This window comes from Fringilla coelebs, assembly GCF_963513975.1.
Source record: "Fringilla coelebs genome assembly, chromosome: 4".
Classification (NCBI taxonomy): Eukaryota; Metazoa; Chordata; class Aves; order Passeriformes; family Fringillidae; genus Fringilla; species Fringilla coelebs.
This window is the reverse complement of record NC_140032.1, coordinates 26,759,737-26,785,774: the sequence shown is the minus strand read 5'-3', so window position 1 is coordinate 26,785,774 and position 26,038 is coordinate 26,759,737. Positions and strand designations below refer to the sequence as shown.

The following is a 26,038-nucleotide window of genomic DNA, read 5'->3' as shown; positions in this document are numbered from 1 at the left end:
CAGAAAGGCAGAGCAGCGCCTCTCCGGCCGTTAAATACCGCCGCGCGCTCCCGCGAGACCCACGCGGCTCCAGCCGCCGATGCCTATTGGCGAGGACAGCGCGCATGAGCTTGCGTGGGGCGGGACGGGGTCGCGTGGCCGAGCTGCGCTGAGGCGGAGGGCGCCGGAGCTGCGGCCGCGTCTGAGGGGCCGGCCCAGCTGCTCAGCTGTGCTTCCTGCGGTGGCCCCCGTGAGTGGGTTCAAGGCTTTCGCGGCGTGCTCGTCCATTCTTGCCGAGGCCCGAGTTCTGGTTGACCGGAGATCTTTAACACCGGGAAACAAAAGTGTCTTCGGTGCGAAATGGCAGCTGTGTGGCCGGTTTGAGGCACTAAATACCGCTGATCGCTGTCTAAACTCCTGTCTAAGCCCTGCTTAGGAGGCTTAGGAGCTGTCTGTGAGGATGGTGAGGTAAAGCCCCGAGCCTCGCTAATGCCCTGGCGGTGCCATGCAGCTCTGCCGGGCTGCAGGCCAGGCGTGACGCGGTGGCAGCAGGCCTGTCCTGCGAGCCAGCCCTCAGCACGGTGCAGAGCACTGCTGCTGTTCTGCCCCAGATAGAATAGGCTGCCTGTCTGGAGATGCTACTAAGAGGTTTTGGAGTGAGTACGAGCAGATTAGCATAAACAGAGAATTAGCGGTTTGTAGGACAGAGACTTTGTATGTTGCCCAGCAAAGCTGGTAGGTAAGAATCACAATATAGAATGTACTGAGGTGGAAGGCACCCATCAGGATCTTCGAGTCCAACCCTTGGCCCTGCACAGGACACCCCAAGAATCACACACCGTGCCCGAAAGCATTGTCCAAACTGAATTGAATGGAAGTCCCGGCTTCTCAAATAGGTGTGTATATTGCTAATAATTCATACATTCCTGTCTCAGTGATAAGTAATATGTCCTGGCTCACGCTGAGTTACCACTGGCACAGCACCTGTGAAGTGTGTGGAAAGAAAATAACGAGTTGGCCCGCTATCCCTAATAAGTAGTCACATAGTTGCAATCAAGAGATGATTCTAGAAATTGTTTCCTTCCACTTCTAGTTACTGCTTCTAAATCTTGACACTCAAACATTGTTGCAGATTAACCCCCAGACAGTTTATTGTCTGTACATCAAGATTCAAAACCTGTTTTAGGACTCCAGGTAAATCAATCTCTGGAGATAAATTTGTGAGACGTGTCGTTTTAAGTTATTTCAAGTGGGCTCCTTTGCAATGTCTATTTTCTGCAGTCAGACACCTAAGTCAGATCCATCCTTTTCCATAATGTAGTCAAAAAGATGAAGTGGCATTCAACCTTTAAATTTTTAGCACTTATGCCAGTAGCATTTATGTCAAGTTTGGTTTCTTCTTTTCCAATACAGAATGTAAACTGGCACATCTGTTACACAGAAAGCCAGCAATCCACAGTAAACCAGTGATTAGTATCCATCCTAGTTGAGCATTTTAATAATTCACATAATCCTACACCTTTTTCTTGTTCCTCACAAGCTTTCTTCTGTTTTCCCTATACAAAGTTTGTATTGTTTGCCTTCTCTCTGGTTCCATGAAACTTTTGTCTGATAGTGGCACAACTTCAAAAGAAGAAATCCAGAGTCTACCTGACCTGCCTGTCCTTTTCCAAACCTTCTCTATAGAATAAAATAACTGTCCTTTAGTAAATTACTGCAAGGATCAGATGTGGATTTGAGCCTCTTTACTTGCAGGTTAGTTCTCCCATTTCCTGTTAAAGTGAAAGTAGTTGCTACCTACAACGCTGCAGGCAGATCTGCTGTTTCCATGTGTGTGGAATGTAACTGAATGAAATTCTCAGCTGGGCACTGAGTCTGCCCACAACCTGGGTACTCTGGGGACTTGAGGGAAAGACCACAATATTGGTGGATTTGGGTGCAGGTTAATTCTGAGATTGCCCTGGATCACTCCCTAACTGGGAGAAACACAGGCCTGGTCATGAGCAGAATTTGTAGGAAATCTAGTTATCATGGGGGCACTTTGAAAATTATTAAGTGGTAGCAGGGTGTCTTGGTTATTTTGTAGATTAGTGTTGAGTTTTTTAAGGAATTGGGTGAGCTGAACTAACTTGTTCAAATCTTGAAGAGTGGTGCTCTAATTAGCCAAGTCTCTATTTGTCACATGCAAGAATTAAGTCTCAAAGTCACTGCTTTGATGCTTCTCACTGAAGAAAGACTCTTGAAAACAACTAGTTTAACAGCATCAGGAGTTTACCACAATGTACAATTGTCATAAACATTTCACTTCAATTTCACTCTCTTTCTCCACGCTGATATGAAGGAAAATCAATCAAGTAAAACTTCATTTTGACTGTCAGTCTTTGCAGGTGGATTACCTGCAAAGTAGTATAAGTATTCAGTAGCATTAAATAATTGTCAGGTTTTGAATAGCCTTTTATATATATATATATATATATATATATATATATGTGTGTGTGTGTGTGTGTGTGTGTGTGTATGTATATATATATATATATGTATGTGTGTGGGTGTGGTGTAATTTGGTTAAAACTTTGAGGTGTAATGTAATACAAGTGTAATTTAATTAATTTATGCACAATTTTATAAAATGTAAAGGGTATTTTAAATTCATGCTGAAAATAGACTAAATGCCACTTACAGCTTATCTGTCCTTTGGGGATTTTTCTGTCCTCAGAATGTTTGTGAGTTAAAATTGTAGCCTGTAAAATAGAATAAAAATGGTAAATAAAATCTTTGTAGAAGAGAAAGGCAAGCCAGAATCATTATTTCCTTTTCAGAATCAATATATTTCTGTAAAAACTTCAGTTTTCTGTTACTTTTGCTCAGCGAGTCTCTTTTTGTTTGACAAATTACTTCCATGGTTAAAATTTTTGGTTATCTCTTCCCAGCCAATATATATGATTAGAATTTTTTTTTCTACCTGAAAGCACATTTTGTATAGGTAAGAAAAATGCCAGTAAAGTTTGCTGGTGAGCTCCCTTGCTGAATAATATACCTAATGAAGGGGCCATTCTTCAAGAGTCTTCCTTCTGGAAAGGTGGGAATATTTTTGCTTGAGTAGTGAGTGTGGGGAAGGTTAGTATTATTTACAGAACACTGTAAATATATTATTGAACACTGAAGTTCTATTATTGTTACCGTTCCAAGCTCTTAACACAGTGTATTTGAAACTCCAGCAGAAGGAAAAGGGCAGGAGTAAGGTATGATGAGTTAATCACAGCTCCAGGCCATGATCAACTTGGACTGGCTGCAGAGGCTTTAACAGCCTCTTCATAGAACAGAATGTAATGGCTTTCACTAGAGAACTCTTAGACCCCTTGTATCTACTCAGTCAGCTTTTGGTACCTCAACATCAATGTACTTGTATCTGTCTTATGCTGCTGTCTTTGGGCTTTCAGATCTGCTGTCTGGCCAAAAAAAGATGATGTCAGATGCTGTTGCAGCGTGGCAGGGTGGTAGAAATGGTGCAACCTTCTTTGACACGTCTCCTTCAGAAGCTGCTCAGAGTAAGGCCACAAGAGCAGCCATTTCAAGTCCATACACACACCCAGCGTGGATAGCTCAGCAGAGGAAAGACAGGAAGGGTCTGCACATGACATATTCCAGCCAGGGTTTATTGCATCCACCCCACCAAAGGGACCAGAGAGAAAAGACAGAGCCATGTGGTCTGCACGACTTCAGTGTGGGGTCAGTGACCAACGACCTGAGGGCACAGGGGCAGGCAAAGGGCAGCAACCTGTAGCGGGGATGAGGGAGGAGTAATTGGGGTGGGCAGTGTCAGCTGGCCAATGGGAGAGGCAATCTAATGTAGATTGGCAGTAGTGCTACAGATCATCATGGGTTAAGTCCTCTCTATCAGCTGAGGTGAGGAAAACTCTATGATATATTCTTCCATGGCAAGACCTGGTGATTTCCCTGAGGGGAAGGAGTCAGAGGATTCCGCAAGACACTATAAATGTGTTTTGTTTTCTTCTGTAAAGTAGGGATATCTGAGAAAAACAAAGAGATGGTATTCTCTACTTGCCAATGAGTAAAATGCTTAAACTAGCAAAAGGTAGGTAAGATTCAGGGATCAATTAAATGCAGTTTTATTTCCATGCTTTATCTATAGAATCCTGACAAGTCATACTGCCACCAAAACAGGAGGTTTTACAGTATTTTGAATCAAGAGAAATAATTTCTCATATAATTTGAAAATGTTGGGTAGGAGTTGCTTTGAAGATGACAGTCTTAAAGAAGAATAGTAATTCCTAAGTTGGGTTGATATTTTGGTTTTAGACTCTCCACATTTCCTGTCGATTTCCATGAATTGTTCATGTACTACAACTCACTCTTGCCATTAGAATTTCAGGTGCAGATGGAGTGGTTTCCATGGACCTGCTATGAGCCATGTGCCACAGATTCAATCCATAGGCTGCAAGCTGGTATTTGGCATTGTACTAAAGCCACCAGTCTGTTCTGAAATGAGGCCAAGCTTCATGGAAAATCCTGATTTCACATTCTTGTGTCTACATATTTGCCATTTTGTTAAAGATATTTTGCTATTTTTTTTCGTAGAACATAATTTAATATTAGATACAAAACATATTTTAAAAATTGTAAAATTCTAAACCTACATTGACAGCACTGCAATATGTCAGATACCTGAATTCTCTTATAATTCTTATATATTTTCCATGCTTTCAGAAAACCTTAGTATTGTTTTAACTCCCTTTTCCATTAAAATAACCTTTTAATTGGTTGGAACTATATCCTAAATTTTATCTGTTCCAAACATTTGTTCAGCAAAACTGACCGATGATTACCCACTTCTGGACCCAAGTTTATTACAAGAAAAACAAAAATGAACCCTCCGTGGAATTTTACAAGATTTCTGGAGAGAAAATGCAATATCCTCTTTGTAGCACAGAATGAACAGATATTCTTGTCTCAAATTTGCTACCAACTTTCCTGTGTTAACTTTGGACAAGTCACTACATTTCTACTGGCAATTTTCTTGCTTTGTAAAAGAAGCTAATATTAACTTGCAACCAAATAATTTGACAACTCTGAGTGAAAGCTTGCAAAATCCTCTGAAAAGTCTGATGGAAAATGTTATGGAAATCCACTCCTCTGCTAGCCAAGGAGGATATTTACAATAAGTACATATTTTATGTAGTGAAATAGAAATGTTCAAGTGTAAAACCAGATGAGACCAAGACAGATCTAAAATGAAATGCAGGAGGTATTTTTTGACCTTTCAACAGAAATTATATAAGCACTCTTAGGTTATAAATAGTCCTTTGTTTTCCTTCTCTTTGTCTAACACTCAGAAGAAACACAGGGTTGGTTGTTTGTTGTAAGGAGATAGGGTAGTGCTTTGGAGTGGAAACAATTGTGCACTGTTCTTTATTTATACAATTCCTATAAAGTTTGTAACTAGTATCTGTTGCATTGCTTAGCACTTTTTTATCTTCAAACAACTACAGGAATAAAGTTTCTATTCCTGAAAATGACAACAGCAGAAGAAAACAAAAACAGACACCAGTCCATTTCCAGCATGAAAGTTTCTTTCTTCTTTCATATTTTGATATGTCTGAAAAGCAAAAAAGACAGTGCTAGACTATTTTCAAACTGACACAAATACACTTGTATATTACTCCCTATTTTTATTATTTATCTTAAGAAAAAAAGACAAGAAATGTGTCCACCTTTAAACGAAAGTATTTATATTAGCATTAAGGAATATGATACTGAATTCTTCACAGAATGACATGTGTCCATGTTTACAAATATTCCCTTGAACAACCAATAAGTGCTTAATCAGTAGCAATTTAATTTTGTGTCAAAAAACATTTAACAAACAGAAACAACAGAAAACTTCCCCTGAAGTCAAGTAATTGGCATTGAGAAAAACAGAAGTATGGAAGTACCACTCTTTTCTTTTTTGTTTTCACACTTTCTATGATTTCTCTGGGGTTTGTATTATGGAAATAATGTTATTGGCATTAAAATATTTGTGAGGCAAACGGCTTTATTAGATACTGCATTTTGTGTCATTTAAATTTTTAATCACCTTTCAAAGCCATTTGTTTGTTCCATAACTTTTCACTGATAGCAATTATGATTCTCCGCAGTAAATTAGAATAAGCATGCTGCAGCAAAGAATACATGATAGGCTTGCGTAGTAACAGGCATCAGTTTAAAAACCAGGGCCGGTGCAGTACTGTCCAGTCTCTGCAGGCTACTTAGAAATGCACTGAAAACTAATCAGACCTTGATTGCTTCAGTCCTGACGTGTTGGCTTAACTCCCATTTTCCCTGGTTATGTTGAGAAAACCTGTCATATTTCGTGTAATCCAGCCCTCTGAATTTAAGCATATTTAACACTTGGGATCAAATTCACACATAATGTAAGACCATGAACTTAATAGAATTATACCAAAGATAATTTTTTTTCTCAGTGATGTTATTTAATAGTTCTTTTGCATAGTGATTTGTGAATTTTTGAAGCGGTTTAGTGGCCCTGAGGACTTCATTATGTCCAAAAATCTTTCTCCATCCTGTATGTTGAAAGCCTGCAATGATTTAATATAACTAATCCAACTTAAGGAAGAAAGAAAATTCTGTCTCTGTGACAACTCAAATTTGAATCTTTTTGCTGAAACTGTCAGCGGTATACCAATTAATGCCAAATTTGATACCATTTTTATAAAGTGGGCACTTGTCCACAGTGAGCTGGATTAAGGCCACTTACCTAACAGTATTCTCAGGGCAGGAATTTATCTTTAGATGTTACTGCTGATGCCAGATTTTTACTAGTAATCATAGATCTTCATTTGAAATGATAACTAAAAAAAAAAAATACTGACTTAAGAATGTTTCCTGTAGGCTGCAATTACTTTATTCTAGCATCATGAAATGAAAGGCGTAGCCAAGCATGAGCATGCCACACTTCAGGTGCTGTTAGGAGCAGAGATGTCTGTAGAAATGTTAGTAGTTCTCTCTTCATTTGAATTATTTCCTCAGCAGAAATAGCAGAGGACTAATAAGCGGGCCTTAAGCTCTTGCTGAAAAATAGCAACATCTGCTAAAGAAAGGGGAATTCTAAGATGAGGATTGCATAGCTGAACTCTGTTCTTGCTTCCCTCAGATATTTGCTATGTGACCTCCAGTTAGCTATTTAACAACCTTGTGCCTCTTACCACGAGTGTAAATTTAATATATTTAAACTGCTCTGCCTTGGAGAAAGGCATGGGCCCCAACTTGCTTGTGTTTGAAGAGAACCTGAGATTATTACATTAACTATGTTGTATAAATGCTAGATGTTGTGAATTTGTGAGTGAGCACTTGGCACACATGGTGTGGGGACAGTACCAAAACAGCATTTGTGAAGATAAATGTTATCTGCATGAAGGGCAATACAAAGCACCGACTGAGGGCAGTAAATTACATTCCAGCCTACTGTTCTGGATTTTGCAAGCGCTTGGGCTCCTGTGTACCTCCTAATTAGGTGGGGTGAGCATGTCCCAAAGCCCAGTGCCGCCGTTCCTGCCACACATCCACGTCCTCCTGCCCGCACTCTGCCTTCCTGTCCTTCACCGGCTGCCTGCCGGCATGGTTGTGTGCGCACCGAGGCCGGCTTTCTCAGCCCCGTGGCCATTCAAGGCCCGGCGATTAGAGCACTACGGCGTCAGTCGGAGGGCCCGTCCGGAGGGGCGGCGGGCGCAGCGCCCCCGCGTCCCCTCGGCCCCGCAGCGCATTGGCTGCGGCGGCGGCCGCCCCGCCGGGCCCGCTGGGGTGCCCCGTGCCGGGCACTGCCTCTGACCTTCCCTTCCCTCCCCTTCCCCGGCGCTGTCAGAGCGGATCAGCGGGCGCGGCGCTGCGATGGAGCGGCGGGCGGCAACGGCAGCCGCCGGGAGAGGAGGAAGAGGAGGAGGAGGAGGAAGGGAGAGATTAGCGCGGTGCCGGCTGGCGCAGAGGCGCGGCTGAGCGCTCCAGCGGGAGCCCGGGGCCCTGCGGACCGTGCGAGAGGCGCAGGCGGAAGGAGCGGAGATGCGGCCGCTCTCCCCGCGCTGCTGAAGCTCCCGGTCACTCGCCCGGAGGAGGGAGGCCGGGAAGGTCCGTCCTTCTCGCCGCTCTGCGGGCGCAAAGGGTGCCTGTGCAGTCCCCTCCTCTCGCTTTTATCCCAGCCCCGGAGCAGGAGCCGCCGCCGCCCCCTATCCCTTCCTGCGCTCTTCCCACCATGAGCGGGGCTGTTTTCACCTTATAAAGATGGCGGTGTGGGATCGCTGCAACCTTTAGACTAATGACTGTCAGAAACATCGCCTCCATCTGTAATATGGTGAGTGCTGGCGGGGGGCGGGCGGCACGGCAGCCCCTGCGGGGGCCGGCTGGGGGGCTGCCCCCGGGGCGCAGCCCAACCGCGCGGCTCCGTCCCTTGCCCCAGCGGCGGGGGAGCCGGGCAGGCTGCCGAGAAGTGCCAGGGATGGAGTTGGCCGACGGAGAGTGACGATGTCCCGAGGAGTTTTCCGGGAGCAGACCGGGCGTGGGCCGGGGAGGGACGGAGATGCAGAACCGGTGCGAGGCCCCCCGGAGCGGGTCTGACCCCGGCCGAGGCGCGTTGCAGACGGAGCCGTGGCCCGCCCTTCCTCCGCCTGCCCTTCCTCCTGCCCTATTACTGCGAAAGGACCAAAGTTGGGTTCCGAATCTACATTAAATCAGTGACCCTGTTTAACCCTCTCAGGCAGGAGCCCTGTGATCTCCTAGGGCCAGGAGCTCCCCAGATTACACAGAAAAGAAGGATGATTAGATGCCTAATAACACTCTTTTGGATCCCTAGGTGCCTGTTCTAGGAAGTCTTGGGTTTAGAGCTAACTTGCACTGCATGCTGCTCGAAGAGAGCTGGTGTTTATAAAGTACTCTTGAATCACTTAGCTTTCTCAAAACCAATTAGGCAATTACAAAGTAATAAGGAAACATTTGTATTTTTGTTATGTTCACTTTGCTACTTTTCTCCCCATGGAACAGTTGAAACGGTGCTTTCTGCATTGTGTTTGGGTCTAATTAATTTTAATTTTAACAAACTTGGAGCACCTAATTTGGTTTAGGTTTTTGAAACTTCTTGTCAGGAGGAGGAAAAGCTCAAAGTCTGTCAAAGAATTTTTAATACAGTGAGACTGCAGCAAACTTGCCAAATGCATTGTTGCATGCTAAGCATCCCAATGCAAACAGAAAAGAATCCTATTTTTGTTCATTTTGGTTTTTTAGTCTGTATTTTTCACCCTTATTTCCAGGTTCTTCGAAAGCAGCTACACACAGTTGCCAGCTTCCCTCCATGTGGTGCCCCAGCATGCCTTGTGCTGCTGATGCCACACATACCATTCATCTGCCCTGGAGAATGGAGCCTGTCTCTAGGGTAAGGCAGTGGGCATAGCCCCAGAGGCCTGGCTCCTGCGGGGTCTGAGTGAGGGAGTGCAGAGTGCAAACCTGCTCCTCTTCCATGTGTCCGCACTTCCACTTAAGTGGGATTGCTCTTTTGTTGCAAATGAGATGCCTGGGAAATCCCATGCATAGGTTTGATTTGAACCTCAGTCCTCCCTTTGAAATGCCTGCTCTGAAATGAAGAGAGGGTGAGTTGGTTCTGGGGTTAAAAGAATTAATAGAAAATCCAGATTTGAGGTATAAAAACCTGGGTGCTCACCTTTCTTCACCAACAGTAACTAGTTTTCTGAATTTTTCATTGTTCTTAATGATTTCCAGTCCAATGAGCCACAAATACTGCAAAGAGAGGTTCAGGAAATGGTACAGGACTGAGGAGAAAACCTAGGTGCACTTACCTTCTCTATGAGGCAGGCTCCAGTTTTTACTGCTGATTAATGGTGGATGTGATGCCTTGCAAACTGTATAAAAGAGCACTGCACGAAGGGCAGCTGGAGACTCACAGGTGGATGTAAGACCTTGGTATAAAGTACTAGGAACTCTGATTTTTTTCATGCGCTTCAGACAGATGCACTTGCATGCAGCACACTTCCCCCAAAGATGGAACAGATTCACAGCAGAACTGATGAGGTTGTTGCAGTGGTGTGCTGCTCAGCTGTCGTTGCAAGTATATCCTGCAAAAGTAGCATCTGAGAGATGGAGAGACCAAAGGGAAGAAGGAGAGCCCCAAGCAGAAAAGGGGGCATACAAGGATTCATACTTCAAGGCAATTCTAACTGAGGGTACTGTGACAGAAGGTGCAGTCGATTCAATGTTACTGATGTTTTAAGGCTACACATTTCTTGAGGTCTGTGTACTTAGCTTTTAGAGATGCCATGTTGTGTTGGTCACATTTAATTTTTTCTGGATAACCCTCAGGGACTGGAAGTTCTTTTAGGTTAAAACGATGGAGTTTCAGACAGCTACAAGAATTTGGGGCTGTAAGAGAAATACAAATTCTTGCAAGTGTTGGCAACATTGCATTATGGCTCCTCCAAAATTGTGTCCACTATGATGAGGTGATGGACTTGAACTCAGTGGTCTGTAGAAGGAGCTATGACAACCTTCCAGAGGGCTAGAGGTATAAAAGTAAACTTTTGCCTTTTTGAAACCTAATATTTGCCCTAAATATAGTTTGATTTAGGACATCTGTAGAAATGTATCTAGAAAGATGCTGAGATGCTGATTCCCAGACCTTGTTCCTGCACTATAATATAGTTCTTGAAAACGGAGCTACTGACAAGTTGGGGACTAAGAAATAGCTGTGTAGTTCTTAGGTAATGTAATATGTTTTTCTATATAATGCTACATAATAGTAGGTTTCTAAGCTTTTTAACCTGGTTAAACTCAGTAATTAAAAAAGGGGGTTCTGGTCTTTTTTTTTTTCCCATTCCACTTTCGAGTGTTCACAGAGGGTTTTTTGTTTTTTGAAAAAAAAGCCCCCAAAATCCAAACAATGATGTGTGGTTGATTTTTAGGGGTGGTGAGGGGAGTAGAGAAGAGAGACAGAGGCAGCAATTGGTCCTGAAATACTTGTCCTTCCCTGAATGCAACTTAGATTGTGTTTTCAATAGTAGTCCTTCACAAAGTTTTTTGTGTGTGTTTGTCCAATGTTTGCTCTCGTGTCCCGAATTGAAAAATATTACTGAAATTTAACTGAATTAATTGAAAAACCTGGCTAGGCAGCATTTTTTGATGTATGTTTGCTATTAAGTTGATTATCTGATATTTGATATCTTGGGCTGTAATTTTGATCTCCTAGAGATGGTAGAGATGGTTAGTCTTTTCAGGAAGGATCTAAACAAGTGTAGTGAAGCAAGAAAGACAGGGACAGTATTTAACTCACTTGCAAAAGATACTTGGTACTATATATTCACTGGATAAGCTCTCACATGCTGAGACAGACACAGTAGGAGATAGCCAGTAAGAAGCAAATATTTGGCGGGGGAAGTTTCCACTTGGCACATTTACTTGTAGTAAATATTTAAATGCACAACTTTCTAGAATTAAACAACAAAATTCCTCTATTGTCTTTTAGCAGTTTTGTCCCCTAAGTTATAATAATAGCAATAGTTCTAGTTATTATTCACTGATTTGCTTAACGAGAATTAAGAACTAAAACTTGTTCTGAATGGATGGAGGGGATGAAGGCAATTGTGCCTGAAGGAATCAGTAGGATTCTTATGTGGCATGATGGCCATGTTCACTGAGAAGGGAGGTGTAGTCTGCAGGATGTTCAATTTACCTGCCCTTCAGCCCCTGTGAAAGCTCATTCACTCTGCACACCATTTTCACCACTGAGGGATGTATACAATGTATACAAATTGTCATCTTTTACGTAGAACCAGTACAACAGATGTGAAGAAGCATAAGATACATTGAAAAAATTCTATTTGAGGGAATACCACCAGTCAGTGCCTCCTAACACTGGTAGAGTGCAGGCACCAACTAGGGATGTGATGGAGCTCCTACAACGCTGTAATTCTCTTTGCTTACTGTTTCTGTGGAATGACCCAGTGACTCAAGTACCAAGTCCTTGTTCAAAGGTAGACAGGCATGTTGGCATTTCATGCTTACTGAAATCCCTTGCAGTATGTTTCTCTGTTGATGAGCTTTAGGTAAAGCCTTGAGTTCTGAGTTAAGCTCATGCTGCAGCTATGGCCTAGGGATATTACTGTTATGTGCAGTGAAGGACATCTAGCCATTTCAGAATGTATTGACATACATTTATACTGATCTGGCTAACAAGCTCTGGGGATCATATTTTTCTCCTTTAGGATTCTGTTGAGAACAGGTATTAATTCCATCCCTTCCATAATTTTGTAATAATATTTCAAATATTCCAATTAGAACTTCATAGTTATGAATGACAATTAATGAACAGAACAATCTAAACACATTCAGATTTCTCTGATACAAGGTATCATCTGAGATACCTCATAGTCACTCCTGGTAGTCATTGTATAGATATCCTTTGAAATAAAAGTTGCAGTTCCTTGGATTAATTTTGGAATTTCATGCTACTCTTTCTTCTCATAGTCTCATAGTTAAGAGTTTCAGAAAAAATAGCTGTTTTTATGCATGACAACATTCACACAATTCATCAGGAATTATGTGAACACCTGTGAATTGCAGCTTTCATTTTAAAATAAACAAACAAGTAAGTAAACAAACAAACAAAGAGTTTCTAACAATCCTAGAAACTGGTTGTAGAGAAAAAACATACAAGCCTAGGAGTCTCTACATTCAGGAAACAAATAAGAATAAATGTTGGAATTTTTTTTGTTTATTTAATAGCATGATTTTAGAGACTAATTACAGCATTTGTTTGAATATAGGGCATTGGCAGAACGAAGACTCAAACTAAAACGGATTTGGAAAAGGCTTTATACAAAAAAAAAAACCACATACAATTTTAATGCTGTGAAAATACTAAAATCCTGCTTCATACAGGAATAATAAGAATATTATTCGGTTACAGAATTGCTCACTATGATTTTCAACTGGATTTATTCATTTGGACAACCTGCAGTATATATTTCTTCATGTCTTATATATCTTCCCATAAATACAGATAAAGGCAAAATAATACATGCCAGACAATAAAAACAGTTATCTGAAGGTATATTTAGATTGATAAAGGAAAATAAATTTTTACATCTGATAAGATTAGGCAGTTCAAGCAATGCAGTTTTAGAAGCATAGTCTCAAGAGTGCAAAATTTCAATATGACTTAGAAAATATAGAAACAAAAATATGAAAAGTATGGAGAATATGAAGTGTAATCATAGTAATAACTTTCTGAACTAATGAGAAACTTGAGAGTATGGCTGACAAATGGGTACTGGACTAATAGATAGGAAGTGTGCATTCCATCAAAAGATGAACGCAAGTCCACAAAAGATCTCTTTTATTGGATAGAGGAGTATATGCAAAATGAGAAACATCCTAATATATAATTCCCAAAATATAACCTCCAGTAATGGCTGTAGCTTGTCTTGCATGAATACCTTTTAATGGCTAAAGTGGTTATTATGTGCTTCCTAGCTATTTAGAAAGTAAGCACAGAAGGACAATTCATGAACACAACGTGTAATGTACAGTGTTTTTCTTTCAGATGCATGTAGTCTTTGGCTTCATATTGCTGAATTAGAAGTAAACCAGCGGTTATACTAAACACCTCAGTAAAGGAACCTCTTAGTTATAGCTCAGCAAGGCTGAGTGAATCTGAATTGTGGAAGCAGACTCTGGACCCTGATTAATTGTGTGGTGGGCAAGTGCCACACAGGAGGTGAGGTTCTGATGGATTTGACGAGCCACAGTCTGTGGGGTCTAAGTCTTGGCCAGTCAGAGAAGCAGTCAGCCAGTTCCCTTCTGCTGACCTTCCTTTAGCTTCAGAAACTGTCCTTGGCTGGCTGTTTTGTAGGTACTCTCACATATGTTTATTACATACATTATGTGCTTAACACCCTAGGATATCAGTGCTTCTGGGGAAGAAGCATTACCATTGTCAGGACTCCACTGTAAACATGGTCTTGGGCATGCTCAGCCGTTGCAGAAAAGCTGTTGTGCTGAGGGTTTCAAACCAGCTGTTACTGGATATTGCGTGTTTCAGTTTTTTAATTTGAGTTTTTGATTTCACAGTTAATGGCCTCGTAACAACTGTATATAATGTATCCTATGGCAATAGAGTCTCCAGCTGTCCACTGAATATCATAAACCTGTGTTATTTCTGATGTAGGTCAGCCAAAGTTGGAGATTTCCAATGATAGGAACTACATCGCATTTCCTAATGTTTTACTGGAATCTACATTATGGTGATTTGAGCTTGGTACTTCTCATCCTGGCCATTGCTGAGGCCAAGACTAGTTTCTTTCTGTAACAAACTGTAGACTTGAGAATATTGTCATGCCCTTTCTTGCATTATGCAGCCTTTTCTGTCTTATGCAATACAACCCCATTCAACTCTTTTTTATTATAGGTCACTTTTCTCTAGAGTTGGGTCTTCCATTTTGACGGGCTTCTTTTGGATTCTTTCCAGTTACCTTTATCTTCCTTGAAACCAGGCACCTAAACCTGGCAGCCGTGTAAGATGTTTTACCATTGACAAGTTAAATAGGAAAGTTACTTTGAGATCTTAGTAGACTACCACCTGCAAGAATTGGTTACATTGTCAACATTTGTTGCTGTGGTATTGGGGATTTTTTTAAAATAACACTGCATACCTGTGGTTTATTTATTTTATACTACACAGAGACTTCCCCTGTCTTTCTTTCTTTTCTAAAACTTTACTACCTCAGTCAGCTGTTTCCCATTTTGTACATGGTGATTCTTCTCTTCATGTGCAGAATCTTGCACTTGTCTCAGGTCCTTAGTGGATTTCTCTAAAAGAAAAACACTGTAAACAATATTTTTAATTCTAAACCTGTCCTGCAACATAACTGCAGCCCTCATTACTCACCTTGGCTGGAGATCTAATGAACATATTCCTACTTCTGTCTCCAGATTATCAGAGTATTGCAGCTGGTGCAGCTGTGATGAAGCTTAGAAGGTGCCTTGCTTTTCAAATGCTCTGAGGCAGCACATATGCAGTCTAGGTAGTCTAGATAAAAATGTTGCTGAAGAAGTTAATAATTTGTAAGCAAATCTTAGTTTTGTTTTGACTCATGAGACCATCTTGAGGCTATGTGTTGTGAAGAAGGAACTGGCCAAAACCAATGGTTTTGCTGCTTCCTCCAGCAAAAGATTGGGTGCCACTAATCCAAGAACAATTAAGCTGGGCATACAGAAAGACTCACAAGAGAATATTGAGTTGCAGTTCGGTAAAAGCTGTCTAATCTTGGAAAGTTTAAAGGTCAATATTTTTTTTTTTAATTACTAATGGATATAGACACTGGACTTGCAACACTTCAATAGAATCTCACTTGCAGTACTTCGTTGTTTTGAGCTTTGAGAAGACCAAGTTTATCAGCTATGTAAGACCGAGTACCTTAAAAACTCTGTCCAAGGTTTTAAGTGGTTCAAGATTTCAGGTCTTGCAATTTTTATCCGTTTCTTGGAAACCACACAGTTATAGGGCTGAAGTTATTTGTGGTATATGTGACACTTAGATCTGTAAATAGAGATAGCTTAGTGTACCCAGCAAGAAAAAAGGTTAGGCCTCTCCTTTCAAGCTCTTATAATTTGCCTTAATGATCAGAAGCCTCTTAGGAAAAAACCACACAAAAATAATTTATTTAGATACATTTTGAAAAATTATCTCTCCTAAAAAAAATTGACTACACAGTGGTTTTTCAGTCAGTCAAGGTTCTTTTGCTGTTTACTTTGATCTCCTCTGTGTTTTCACAGACTCGCCTCTTTCCTCTTCCTTCTTGTGGTAGAAAAAGACCCAAAATAGCTTTGCTGGAGGAACAAAAAACATTTCCTTGCAGAATGAGGAGAGAGCTAATCTGGTTAAATTCAACCATCTTGGGGGACTTAGACTTTAAAAGATTACAGAAATGCTTCACATTTGGCATTTAATATCGATGAGTTTTTAAGAAGGCTGGTTTGGCCATTTCAGTTACTCACTATATCTCTCTGAAAGTTGTGATTGTTCCTGAGGATAGCCAAAGTCTAGCACTGAGGACAGGTGATGCATCCTTGAAAGCAGCTGCATGTATGCTGCATGCTGTGCTATTGCTAGTTCTCCTTTTACCCTTGATTCTTTGTGTTGCTTCTGGGAGTTAATTTCAGGTTTTTACAGTTGCCTCCTCTCTTTTGAGTTATCTATCACAGCCATTTTTTGGCCAGGAGGCCTTCCCCATCTTTCTTTATTTTCTTTTTTCCTTCCCTTCCATGTGCTGTTCCTTCCAAAATCCTTAAATTCCGGCTGCCTAGCCCTGAAGCCATTTCTATTTTTACTCTAATTTTTCTTCTACCAGCCCAAACATCATAGTTAGTTTGTCTTAAGTCTTCCATTTCTCCCTTCAGGAAACTATCGTGTTGTTCTTGCTTTCCCCAAATATTAAGAAAAAAGAAATGTAGTCTATAAATGTATATGGTCTGAAACCCTTTGTCATGGACCAATCATCTTCCTTCAATATCTTTTGCTCTTTGTGTATTTAAGTTTCTGTTTTAATTATTCCATTTTGATATGTTTTTCTTGTGAACATGATATTTCTTTTTTTTTTTTTTTTGTCTTTGTACAGACATATTTTTCTGTACAAATAAAAATTTAATTATTTTTTTATTTTTCATACCTTGTTTCTGTTTATTTAGTGGTACACACTTCATGAGTGGCTTATAAAGAGCCCTAATTTCTTTACTGTGTCCATTTACTTTAAATTAAACACACATATATTTCTAGAAAGTTAGTGCCAATTTTATAGTTCTGTCACAGTATGAAGTTTAGTCTGCTTTGCTGTCTTCTGTTGACATCATCTTTTATATTAACTTTCATCCATTTCTCATCCTCTACAGAATAATTGTACTTAGATTACTTTGTTACGTGTGATTTAATGAACTAATCTGGTGACTTCTTTTTTATCCTGAATTTTTTTTTATATATGCTGAAGTGTAAAGGGACAGCAGGGTTTTTTTCACCTAATCTGTTTCATGTGACCCAAAGCACAAATTAAACTCTTAGCAACATTATCAGAAATTTCAACCGAAAATAAAACCAGCAGTCTTATTCTTTGGAAAGTCCAGGGCAAAATAACAAGAGGAAAAAATATAGGTCATATGGGCTGAATGTTTTTGGAGCCATGCTGTGGCAAAAATCTTGGCCTGAATTGACCTGTGCTTGGCTATGTCTCTAGCTGTATGTCTTTTTACGAGGGCTGAATACTGATTGTTGAATTAAGTGGTAAAACTGAGAAATCAAGGTTCCAACACCACAGAATGCATAGTAGGAGTTTCCACATTGACCTAGTTCTCACCCTCATAAGGTCTGGATACCACAGTCACACCACTGCACTTCCTTGACTAGTGTATTCTTTTAAGAAGGAGCCAGTCTCCTTTACTGTCTCTATTCTCTGATATGACTTTATTTAATACTCCCAAATCCCACTTCATTGACTTATGCAGCCTCTCCTCATTTCAGGCTCTGTAGCTACACTGCTGGTCCTGCTTATTTTTATGGAACTACAGGCGATTTGGCTGTGGTAGGATATTTCTCCTAGCTGCAGCTTTTATAAAACAATAGAGAGTGGTTGCATTAAAATGTCTGAGCAGGTTTTCACTGTAGAAGTAACCAAAATTACTTGCTGGGAGAGAACAAACACAAACACACTGGAAAAATAGTCATGGTTGATATTTGCTGTAGATTAACATCAATAGACTAACTAATATGTTTTCCATGTTATATGGTTGATTTAAACTGAATTCTGAACCACCTTTAACACATCCTAACAATATCCTTTTTCCAGTTTAAACCTGGATTGGGTGTACAGTTTCTAGTATACTTTCTTGGAAAATTTTCTTTCTTCTGCCTTCATGTCAATTGCTTATTGAAGAGACTTCATATACAAAACAAGTAATTTATATGCAATGCGACATAGTTTGAGTTTTACTAACTGGCCTGTCTACATTTTTTTCTCCATATAAGGAATATATCCTTCTTTGAAGCATCAGGTCTCCGTGCCTCTTACCCATGTTCCTAGACTTCTTTTTCCATGGATTTATCAGTATCTTTTTGGAGACTTCAGAATAAATAAAAATCAGACTGACCTTTAGTACAAGAAGGCCCTACTCCTAATGAAGTCTGAGCAGGTTATGTCAGTTTATTCAAAGATTGACTTTAGCCTCACTGTTTTGTTGGGTCACTGTCACACTGTACTTTATGTTATATTTGCAACAGTCAAGGCCTGGATTGGGAGAGGTAAAAAAGCTCCATGATGAAATGTTACTAACCATGTGGTTGTTTTCAACAGCAGGTACTTTAGAAATTTCCGTGCAATGTGGAGTTTTTATATGAAGATTGGTTAGTATACATCATTAATTTGTTTGGTTTTCAGTGATAATTTTGTTTGGTAAATCCTTATTCTTAATCTTTCTCACAATATTTACAAGAAAAGTTAAATACAAGAAAGGGTTTGTCCAACCAACTGGCATCCTCTGAAGTAAGAAACCCTGGCCCTGGAGGAAAGGCAAATGAGTAATGTAGGTGCAACTAGTTAGCAGAGCACTTGCATCATATTTGTCTAACAGAGTACACTAACTTGTAGTTTTATGAAAGTGTAGGAGGTTACTTTTTAGAGATAATATTTTCCATGAACTGTAGAGGGAGAATTCATTTCAGTGTGGAATACTTCCTACAAAACTGGAAAAACACCCATTTCATTTTTGTTTTAGGGAACTCGATTTTTATGTTCAAAGTGAATTCAAAGAAAACCTTTGCTTTGATCTGAACACTGTACAATGAGTATTAATATGAAGATGTTTTTCCTCAGAAGCTGCATTAATCTTCTGTAGTTCTGTTTCTCTTGTATCAGACAAGGTTTTGAGGGTAACAGTGGCTGTTTGCTTCACTGCTAATATCAGATAGGCAAATATTTATCAGTTTCTTCCCTCTTGGAAGGGTTTGCTGAGTATGTGCATCTTTGGCAAGGCTGACTTTCCAAGCAATGAAACCAATCTTCATATGAGACTTACATAATTATCACACTGTCATCTCTGTTGAATGGTAGCCAATAATTGCTTTGTATTAATCAATCTTTTTTCCCAAGTTTCTCACCAAGGCTTAGCAGAGTCTGGTGAGAACATATATCCCTTATGAAGCTTCTTATGAGGGCTTGTGTCTGTAAAGTACTTCAGTCTCAAAGGATTTTCTGGGAACTAACATGGTCTGAGCAATGAACTGTGTATGTGAGAGAAAGAGAGAGTATGAAAAAAAATCTGAGAAGGGGATGTGAAATATGAAATCTTGGGAGCTTTTCTGGAACCTACCAACTTAAAGGAGGTGTTTTACTTTCAAATTGCAAGTTCTTGCTTATTCTCAAAGAGCACCTGTGCTGAGTTTCACACTGCTAATTCTGTTGATTAAATCTTCTTTTAATGAATTGGTATGAAATAATAATCTAATTTGGCAAGCAGTGGTGATGGTAGGTGCAGTAAGGAAACAGAAAGCAGGACTTGGGGAGAAGATGGGAAGGGACATGAGAATTCTAAATGTGATTACCAGTTACTTTGAAAATTTTAGCAGATGAAGTGTAAGCAAATGTCTACCTTGACTTCACCAAGGCTTTTAACAGTGTCTCTCACAGTGTCCTCATAGAAAAATTCAAGAAGTGTGGTCTGGATGAGTGGACAGTGAGATGGATTGAGAACTGGCTGACTCCAGAGAGTCACAATCAGCGACACAGGTTCTGGTTGGAGGCCTGGCACTTGTGGTGTCCCCCATTATTCAATATTGGGAGTTGTTTAACTTACTCATCAATGACTTGGATGAAGGGGCAGATGCTCCTCAGCAGGTTTGGTGATGACACAAAGCTGGGAGGAGCAGCCGATCCCCCAGGGCTGTGCAGCCCTGCAGAGGGGCCTTGGCAGGCTGGAGAGATGGGCAGGGAGGAAATTCAGCAAAGGCAAGGGCAGGGTCCTGCACCTGGGGAGGAGGGACCCCATGGCCCAGCAGGGGCTGGGGATGGACCTGCTGGAGAGCAGCTGTCCAGGGAAGGGCCTGGGCGTGCTGGGGACAGCAGACTGTCCCGAGCCAGCAGTGTGCCCCTGTGGATGAGAAGGCCAGTGGTGTCCTGGGGGGCATTGGGAAGAGCACGGCCAGCAGGCTGAGGGAGCTGATCCTGCCCCTCTGCTGAGCCCTGGTGAGGCCACATCAGGAGTGCTGTGCCCAGCTCTGGGCTCCTCAGGGCAAGAGAGACATGGAGATCCTGGGGCAGGTCCAGTGGAGGGCAACAAAGATGAGTAAGGGATTGGAGCGTGTCTGTGGTGAGGAAAGGCTGAGGGAGCTGGGCCTGTTCATCCTGGAGGAGAGACAGCTGAGAAGGGAACTCATCAACATCTGTAAGTATCTGAAGTGAGGGTGTCAGAGGATGGAGCCAAACTTATAATATGTATAGGAGTGATGACAATTGCTTTGGCAGCAACCTACCTTACTTGCTGAGTAATTTAAGCTTGTTCAAAAATGGGTATTTTAATATAGCAAAAAGACAGGTAACTTACCAAATTAGTGGTTGTGCTTACAGACCAGCAGTTACCTAAACAACTTTGGTGTTGAAGATGCAGCTGAACAAAACTTACCACACTAGGGCACTGACTAAGAGATCTTTCTTGGATTTATGTGCTCTTTAATGTTAGACAGGACAAAATGACAGATATATTACACTTGCTTTCAGCATCCGTGGTGTTACTAGAACTGGGTGCCAATCTGAAGCCCAAGTATTGTTACAGGCTGGTGTTTAATTCAGGGGGATTCAGAGGAGTTTCAGTAATGCTTAGAAAACCTGCCTTCTATTGAGGAACTGGTTTTTAGGGTTGTATTTAAGATCAACTACTGTCTTTATGTGATGAGAGGGTAATGGGATCCAGATGGCCATGTACACAGTAAAAATAAAGGGGAGGTTGGTGTGGGAAGAACCACTCTTGTGACCTGTTCATTTCTAGGCATCTATTACTAGAGTGTCCATGCCAGGCCAGCTCAACTATCCAGATTTGCAGATATTTTTAGTGGCTCACGAGACTGTTGTGCCAATCAGTAAGACAGAGTTAGCTTGGCAAATCATAGCTAAAAGGAATTGATTATTTTTTTGTCTTGATACTGTCCATAATTTTACTTCAGAATCTTAATATTCTAAATAATTTCTTCCTTTTTAATGTTTTGTTGTTGTCGTTGTTGTTTGGTTTGTGTTCTGAGATTTTTTCCTTTTTTTTCCCCTTTGTATAGGGCACCAATGCCTCTGCTCTGGAAAAAGACATTGGCCCAGAGCAGTTTCCAATCAATGAACACTACTTTGGATTGGTCAATGTAAGTGGTCAATTTTGATGTTACTTGAAATTTGCTTAGTTTCTTGGTTTTGTTTTGTTTTGTCTTTCTCTCTCTCCTGCTTTTATCAGTCTTATTCTAATGCAGGATTTTCTTCTTTTAAAATGCTCCTCATGTTGCAATTTTAGGCAAAGTGGGTTGTAAAACTGTATCAGATGTTTGAAGATGGCTTCATACACCCCCAGAGAGAACAGTTCTGTGAATATTTCCAGGGATTAGAACATACACTTAAATAAAATTAAAAGACTATTTTAGGTGTGAAATAGGATGGAGGAAGTGATGAAAGTATGTACAAGTTTAGGTACAGCCTTCCGCATTGGCGACTCTTAGGAGGAGCTTTTTCATTTGCCAAGGAGAAAATGAGTGAGAAGAGTGTTTGATCACCTGTTTGTTCCCATAGAAGTTCCCATAGATATAATAATTTTTTCCATTGAAAACATTAGTCATTCTGCTACTGAGCAGTAAGATAGAGCCCAGATATGGAAATAAACTTAATGAAAATCCACTACAAAAAATATTTTTCTTACAAGTGGAAACTTTTACTTTGTATCCTAGTTAACTTAGGACACCACAGTTTTTTCCATGAAGTGCCATGGTGGGTGTGGAAATATATTTCTACTGCAACTACATGGCAAAATGGCTGGTTTGTGACAGTGACAGGAGTCAGAATTTGAATGAACAGCTAGTTTTGTTTTGATGCACAGGGATTAATCTTGTTTTTAATTCTGCATGGCAGTTTGGGAACACCTGCTACTGTAACTCCGTGCTGCAGGCATTGTATTTTTGCCGGCCATTTCGGGAAAATGTATTATCATACAAGGCCCAACAGAAAAAGAAGGAAAACCTCTTGACTTGTCTGGCAGATCTTTTCCACAGTATTGCTACTCAAAAGAAAAAAGTTGGAGTTATTCCACCAAAGAAGTTCATATCAAGGTTACGAAAAGAGAATGGTAAGTATAAAATTGAAGTTCTCTAGGGTATTCATGCCTTGATCAAGGAAGTATAAATACAGATTGAGCAATGTGATCATATTAATCAGAAACATAGGTTAGATTTGTAAATTGCTTTTAGTACTTTGTGGGGTGTGTTATTATTTTAGTATCAGTGTATATGATATTATGCTTGAAATAACCATACCAGATTCCATAGGCTCCCAGAGGTATATGAATTAGCGATGTTTTCACAGCATGGTGGGGCAGACCTTACTGTAGGGTGAGCTAGGGCTGGGAATAGGGTGACACTGTTGTAATTTCAATTTTTTTTTTTGTGGAGTATGGCAGAGAGAAACATTGAGGGCAGCTGGCAGTACAGAAACTGTGTGACCTAGGAAGGCTGCAGGCACGACCAGTTCCAGAGGAATTGTCTGCAATAGAGGATAAGGAGCCGGGTACACGTGGGGTGGTCAGTCGACTCCACATCAGCTGCTGTTCTGGTTCTTGGAAGTGATGCACACAGTCTTATTTGGTGAAGCATCAGACTCCTTTTGACCATTAAGTTGGCAACAGCATATACTTAATCTTGTAGTAGTTCTATCTAAGGGATATGAGGAGCATCTTGAGATAGAGAAGCCTGTCACAGCTCCATTTTGGCCTGGATTCATATCTGTGTGGATGGTATGCTTAGAAACAGAGAGACTTTGAATGAAGAGACAAAGTATGAGTCAAACACCTGGAAGAAATTGCTTCCTGGTGACAGCATATAAATGGGCAGACTGTTCATTTCAGAGCAGACATTTGAAATCATGAAAAAGTTAACTCTGAGCCATCTAATGATAAATGCCCCCACACTGTTGGGGATCACTTGTAAAGACAGGATCTTATGTTTTCAGCTTTTTTAAATTAGTGCCAGAGTCAGTGTGTGTTACCCTGCTTATATGTCCAGGCTAGACACTACAAAGCCAACGGTTCTGTACAATATTTTCTGTGGAAATCCATGTGAACTTTTTCAGGAGCAGGGGAGTAAAAATACACATTTCTGGGAACACACCTTCTTTTTTCTTTGACATGGTGGGCAAGTTAAGCCTTTGCTGGAGAAATCTGTACTAAATCACCACTGGGATATTTTCCCCTCTTCCTGAAAACAATTTGTATTGAACAGGACAAGTCTTTTCCCATCAGACTTGTGTGTGAAAAATGAGCTTTGTTAGGTGGTGTTATTATTACTACTTGAAGGGAGTTAGCCTTGGCTAGCTGCCAGGTGCCCACCAAGTCTGTGTCTCACTCCTCCTCTCAGCAGGGCAGGAGGAGAAGATAAGAGGAAAAACCCTCATGAGTTGAGATCAAAGTAGTTTAATTTAAAAAAAAACCAAAAAAAGCTAAAAATTACATGCAGAAACAAAGGAAAACCAAAGGAGATTTATTCTCTACCTCCCATCAACTGATGATTTCCAGGTACTACTGGGACGTAGGGCCTTGACATGTATAGAAGTTTTTTTGGAAGAGATATATCTTAATTATGAAAACCCACCCATCTTTCTCTTAGATTTTAGAGATGAGCATGAAGTCACACGGCATAAAATATGACTTTGGCCAGTCAGCTTCCAAAGTCAGCTGCCTCACCTATGTCCCTTTCCCAACCTCTTTCACACCCAGTCTACCAGGCTTTGGGCAGGGTGAGGGACAGCCTTGATGCTGTGTGAGTGCTGCTCAGCATCAGCTGAAACACTGGTACATCTTCACCACTGTTTTAGGCACACCTGCAAAGCACAACACCCTGTGGGCTACTGTGAGGAAAGGTAACTCCATCCCAGACACAGTACACAAGTATGTGTCAGCATCCAGTGTTCCCGATTTTCCCAGTCATGTGGCCTACTGTCAAAACCCTGTGATGTTTCTAAGTGTCTGAGGGACTCAGAATATGGGGATGGAAGTCAGTGCTGACTAAAGTTAGGCAGTAAGTGTCTAGTGTAAGGAAATAATTTAGGATGAGTCACTCTCTTGCTTTCTTCTTTGACTGTAATGGGAGCCTACACAACCAACTCCAATGAGGGTAACTTTCTAGGTAGCTAAAGTTAGGTGAGATGAAGCTTACCCTCAAAGTAACTTCACTGAAACCAGGGTGACTGGCTGCAAAACTGTTCTTTGGGATGATTCCAAATACTTTGCTGAGCAAGGGCTAGTACGAGTATTTGGGGAAAAAAAATATTTCTTTCTTTGAGGAAAGGATATTCAGCTGTACGAATCTTAACTCTCTTCTTCACAGATCTCTTTGACAACTACATGCAGCAGGATGCACATGAGTTTTTAAATTACCTGCTCAACACCATTGCAGACATTTTGCAGGAGGAGAAGAAACAGGAAAAGCAAAATGGGAAACTGAAAAATGGCAACATGAATGAAGCCGAAGAGAACAATAAACAAGAACTGACCTGGGTGCATGAGATTTTTCAGGGAACACTGACTAACGAAACTAGATGTTTGAACTGTGAAACCGTAAGCATTGGGATAGATTTTTTTTTTAATTATTGCCCATTAATAGATAGATACATTTTGTATATATAAATATATGAATCTTTTCAGACATCTGAGAATTGTGGATATTCCTGTAGAATTTACTTCTTGAAGTGAGTATATTCTTTTCTAAAAATTTATTTTTCTAAGCATTACTTGGCTAATCTCTGCCAAGTTTTGCTGTCCTAATGCATATGTCTACAGTTAAAATCCTTGCTAGTGAATCAGTACCTTTCCTTATCACTGTAACTTTGAGAGAAGGTATTCACATCATATTCATATAATAAGTGAAATGCTAAGATGATTTGTGTTAATTCCATCTTAAGAGTCTGACAGATATACAGAGGGTTCATTAATTAAGAAACTCTTTTCTTTTATTTCCCTAATATTTTCTAGAGAATGATGTCAGTTTGAAATCCCTTATGCTTGAGCTATAAGTAAAAATTAATTTTTTGTTGGGAAACCTGATTGCAAGTCTCCTATTGATTACTGTCTTTTTCAAACACATGCTCCTGTTGAAAGAGAAAAGAAATAGTTTTTTAAAATTGTTCCTGTGAGGTTGCATGAAAGAGTAACCCAGACAGGAAAAAAATCTTTGGGAAGAACAGCGATGCTGACCTTCCACAAAGGTTGGAATTAACATCACCTAACCTTTCCTTGGTAAAGCAAAGTTGATAGGCATCAAGGATGAACTAGTTATCTCAACTCTTGCAGATGATGGAGATTGTGAAGGAGCTTTTGCAGGAAACTCTTTCCATCTGTCTCTAGGCTGTTTCATGAAACAATATTTTTAGCAGTATCTGGTGTTTTGTGCCATACAGCTTGTCCTGGCTCCGTGGTGTTACTAAGCTGTTGCAATTGTTGGTGCAGCCACGCTGAGTCCTGGGCCAACAAACTGATCTGGCCTAAGAATGATGCAATTTTACTAAGATCAGTGCTGCTGCTGTGGGCTTCCTCAAAGAAAACACAACATTAGATTAGCTGCATTAAGATGGGAGAAGGTGCCCAGAGAAGATATCTTCAGACAGCAAGCTGAGGTTGAGACAACAGAAGTTTGGTGAGATGAACTCTACCCATGTCCTACCAGATGTACAGAAGAACATAGTCTGATATTTCTAATCATAAAGAATAG

General features: G+C 40.6%; 1 protein-coding gene across 1 annotated transcript in view; it reads left to right on the top strand.

Annotated features, from left to right (window-relative positions):
- The first annotated feature begins 7,884 nt into the window (after positions 1–7,884).
- The window catches only part of USP46 (ubiquitin specific peptidase 46), a 33,673-nt gene continuing 15,519 nt past the window's right edge, over positions 7,885–26,038 (top strand). Inside the window, exons 1-4 of the mRNA XM_084204666.1 lie at positions 7,885–8,344; positions 21,359–21,439; positions 22,194–22,407; positions 24,659–24,888. Of these exons, the coding sequence (XP_084060792.1) occupies positions 8,309–8,344; positions 21,359–21,439; positions 22,194–22,407; positions 24,659–24,888 (561 nt within the window). The 5' untranslated portion in view covers positions 7,885–8,308. The remainder of the gene's footprint in view (positions 8,345–21,358; positions 21,440–22,193; positions 22,408–24,658; positions 24,889–26,038) is intronic.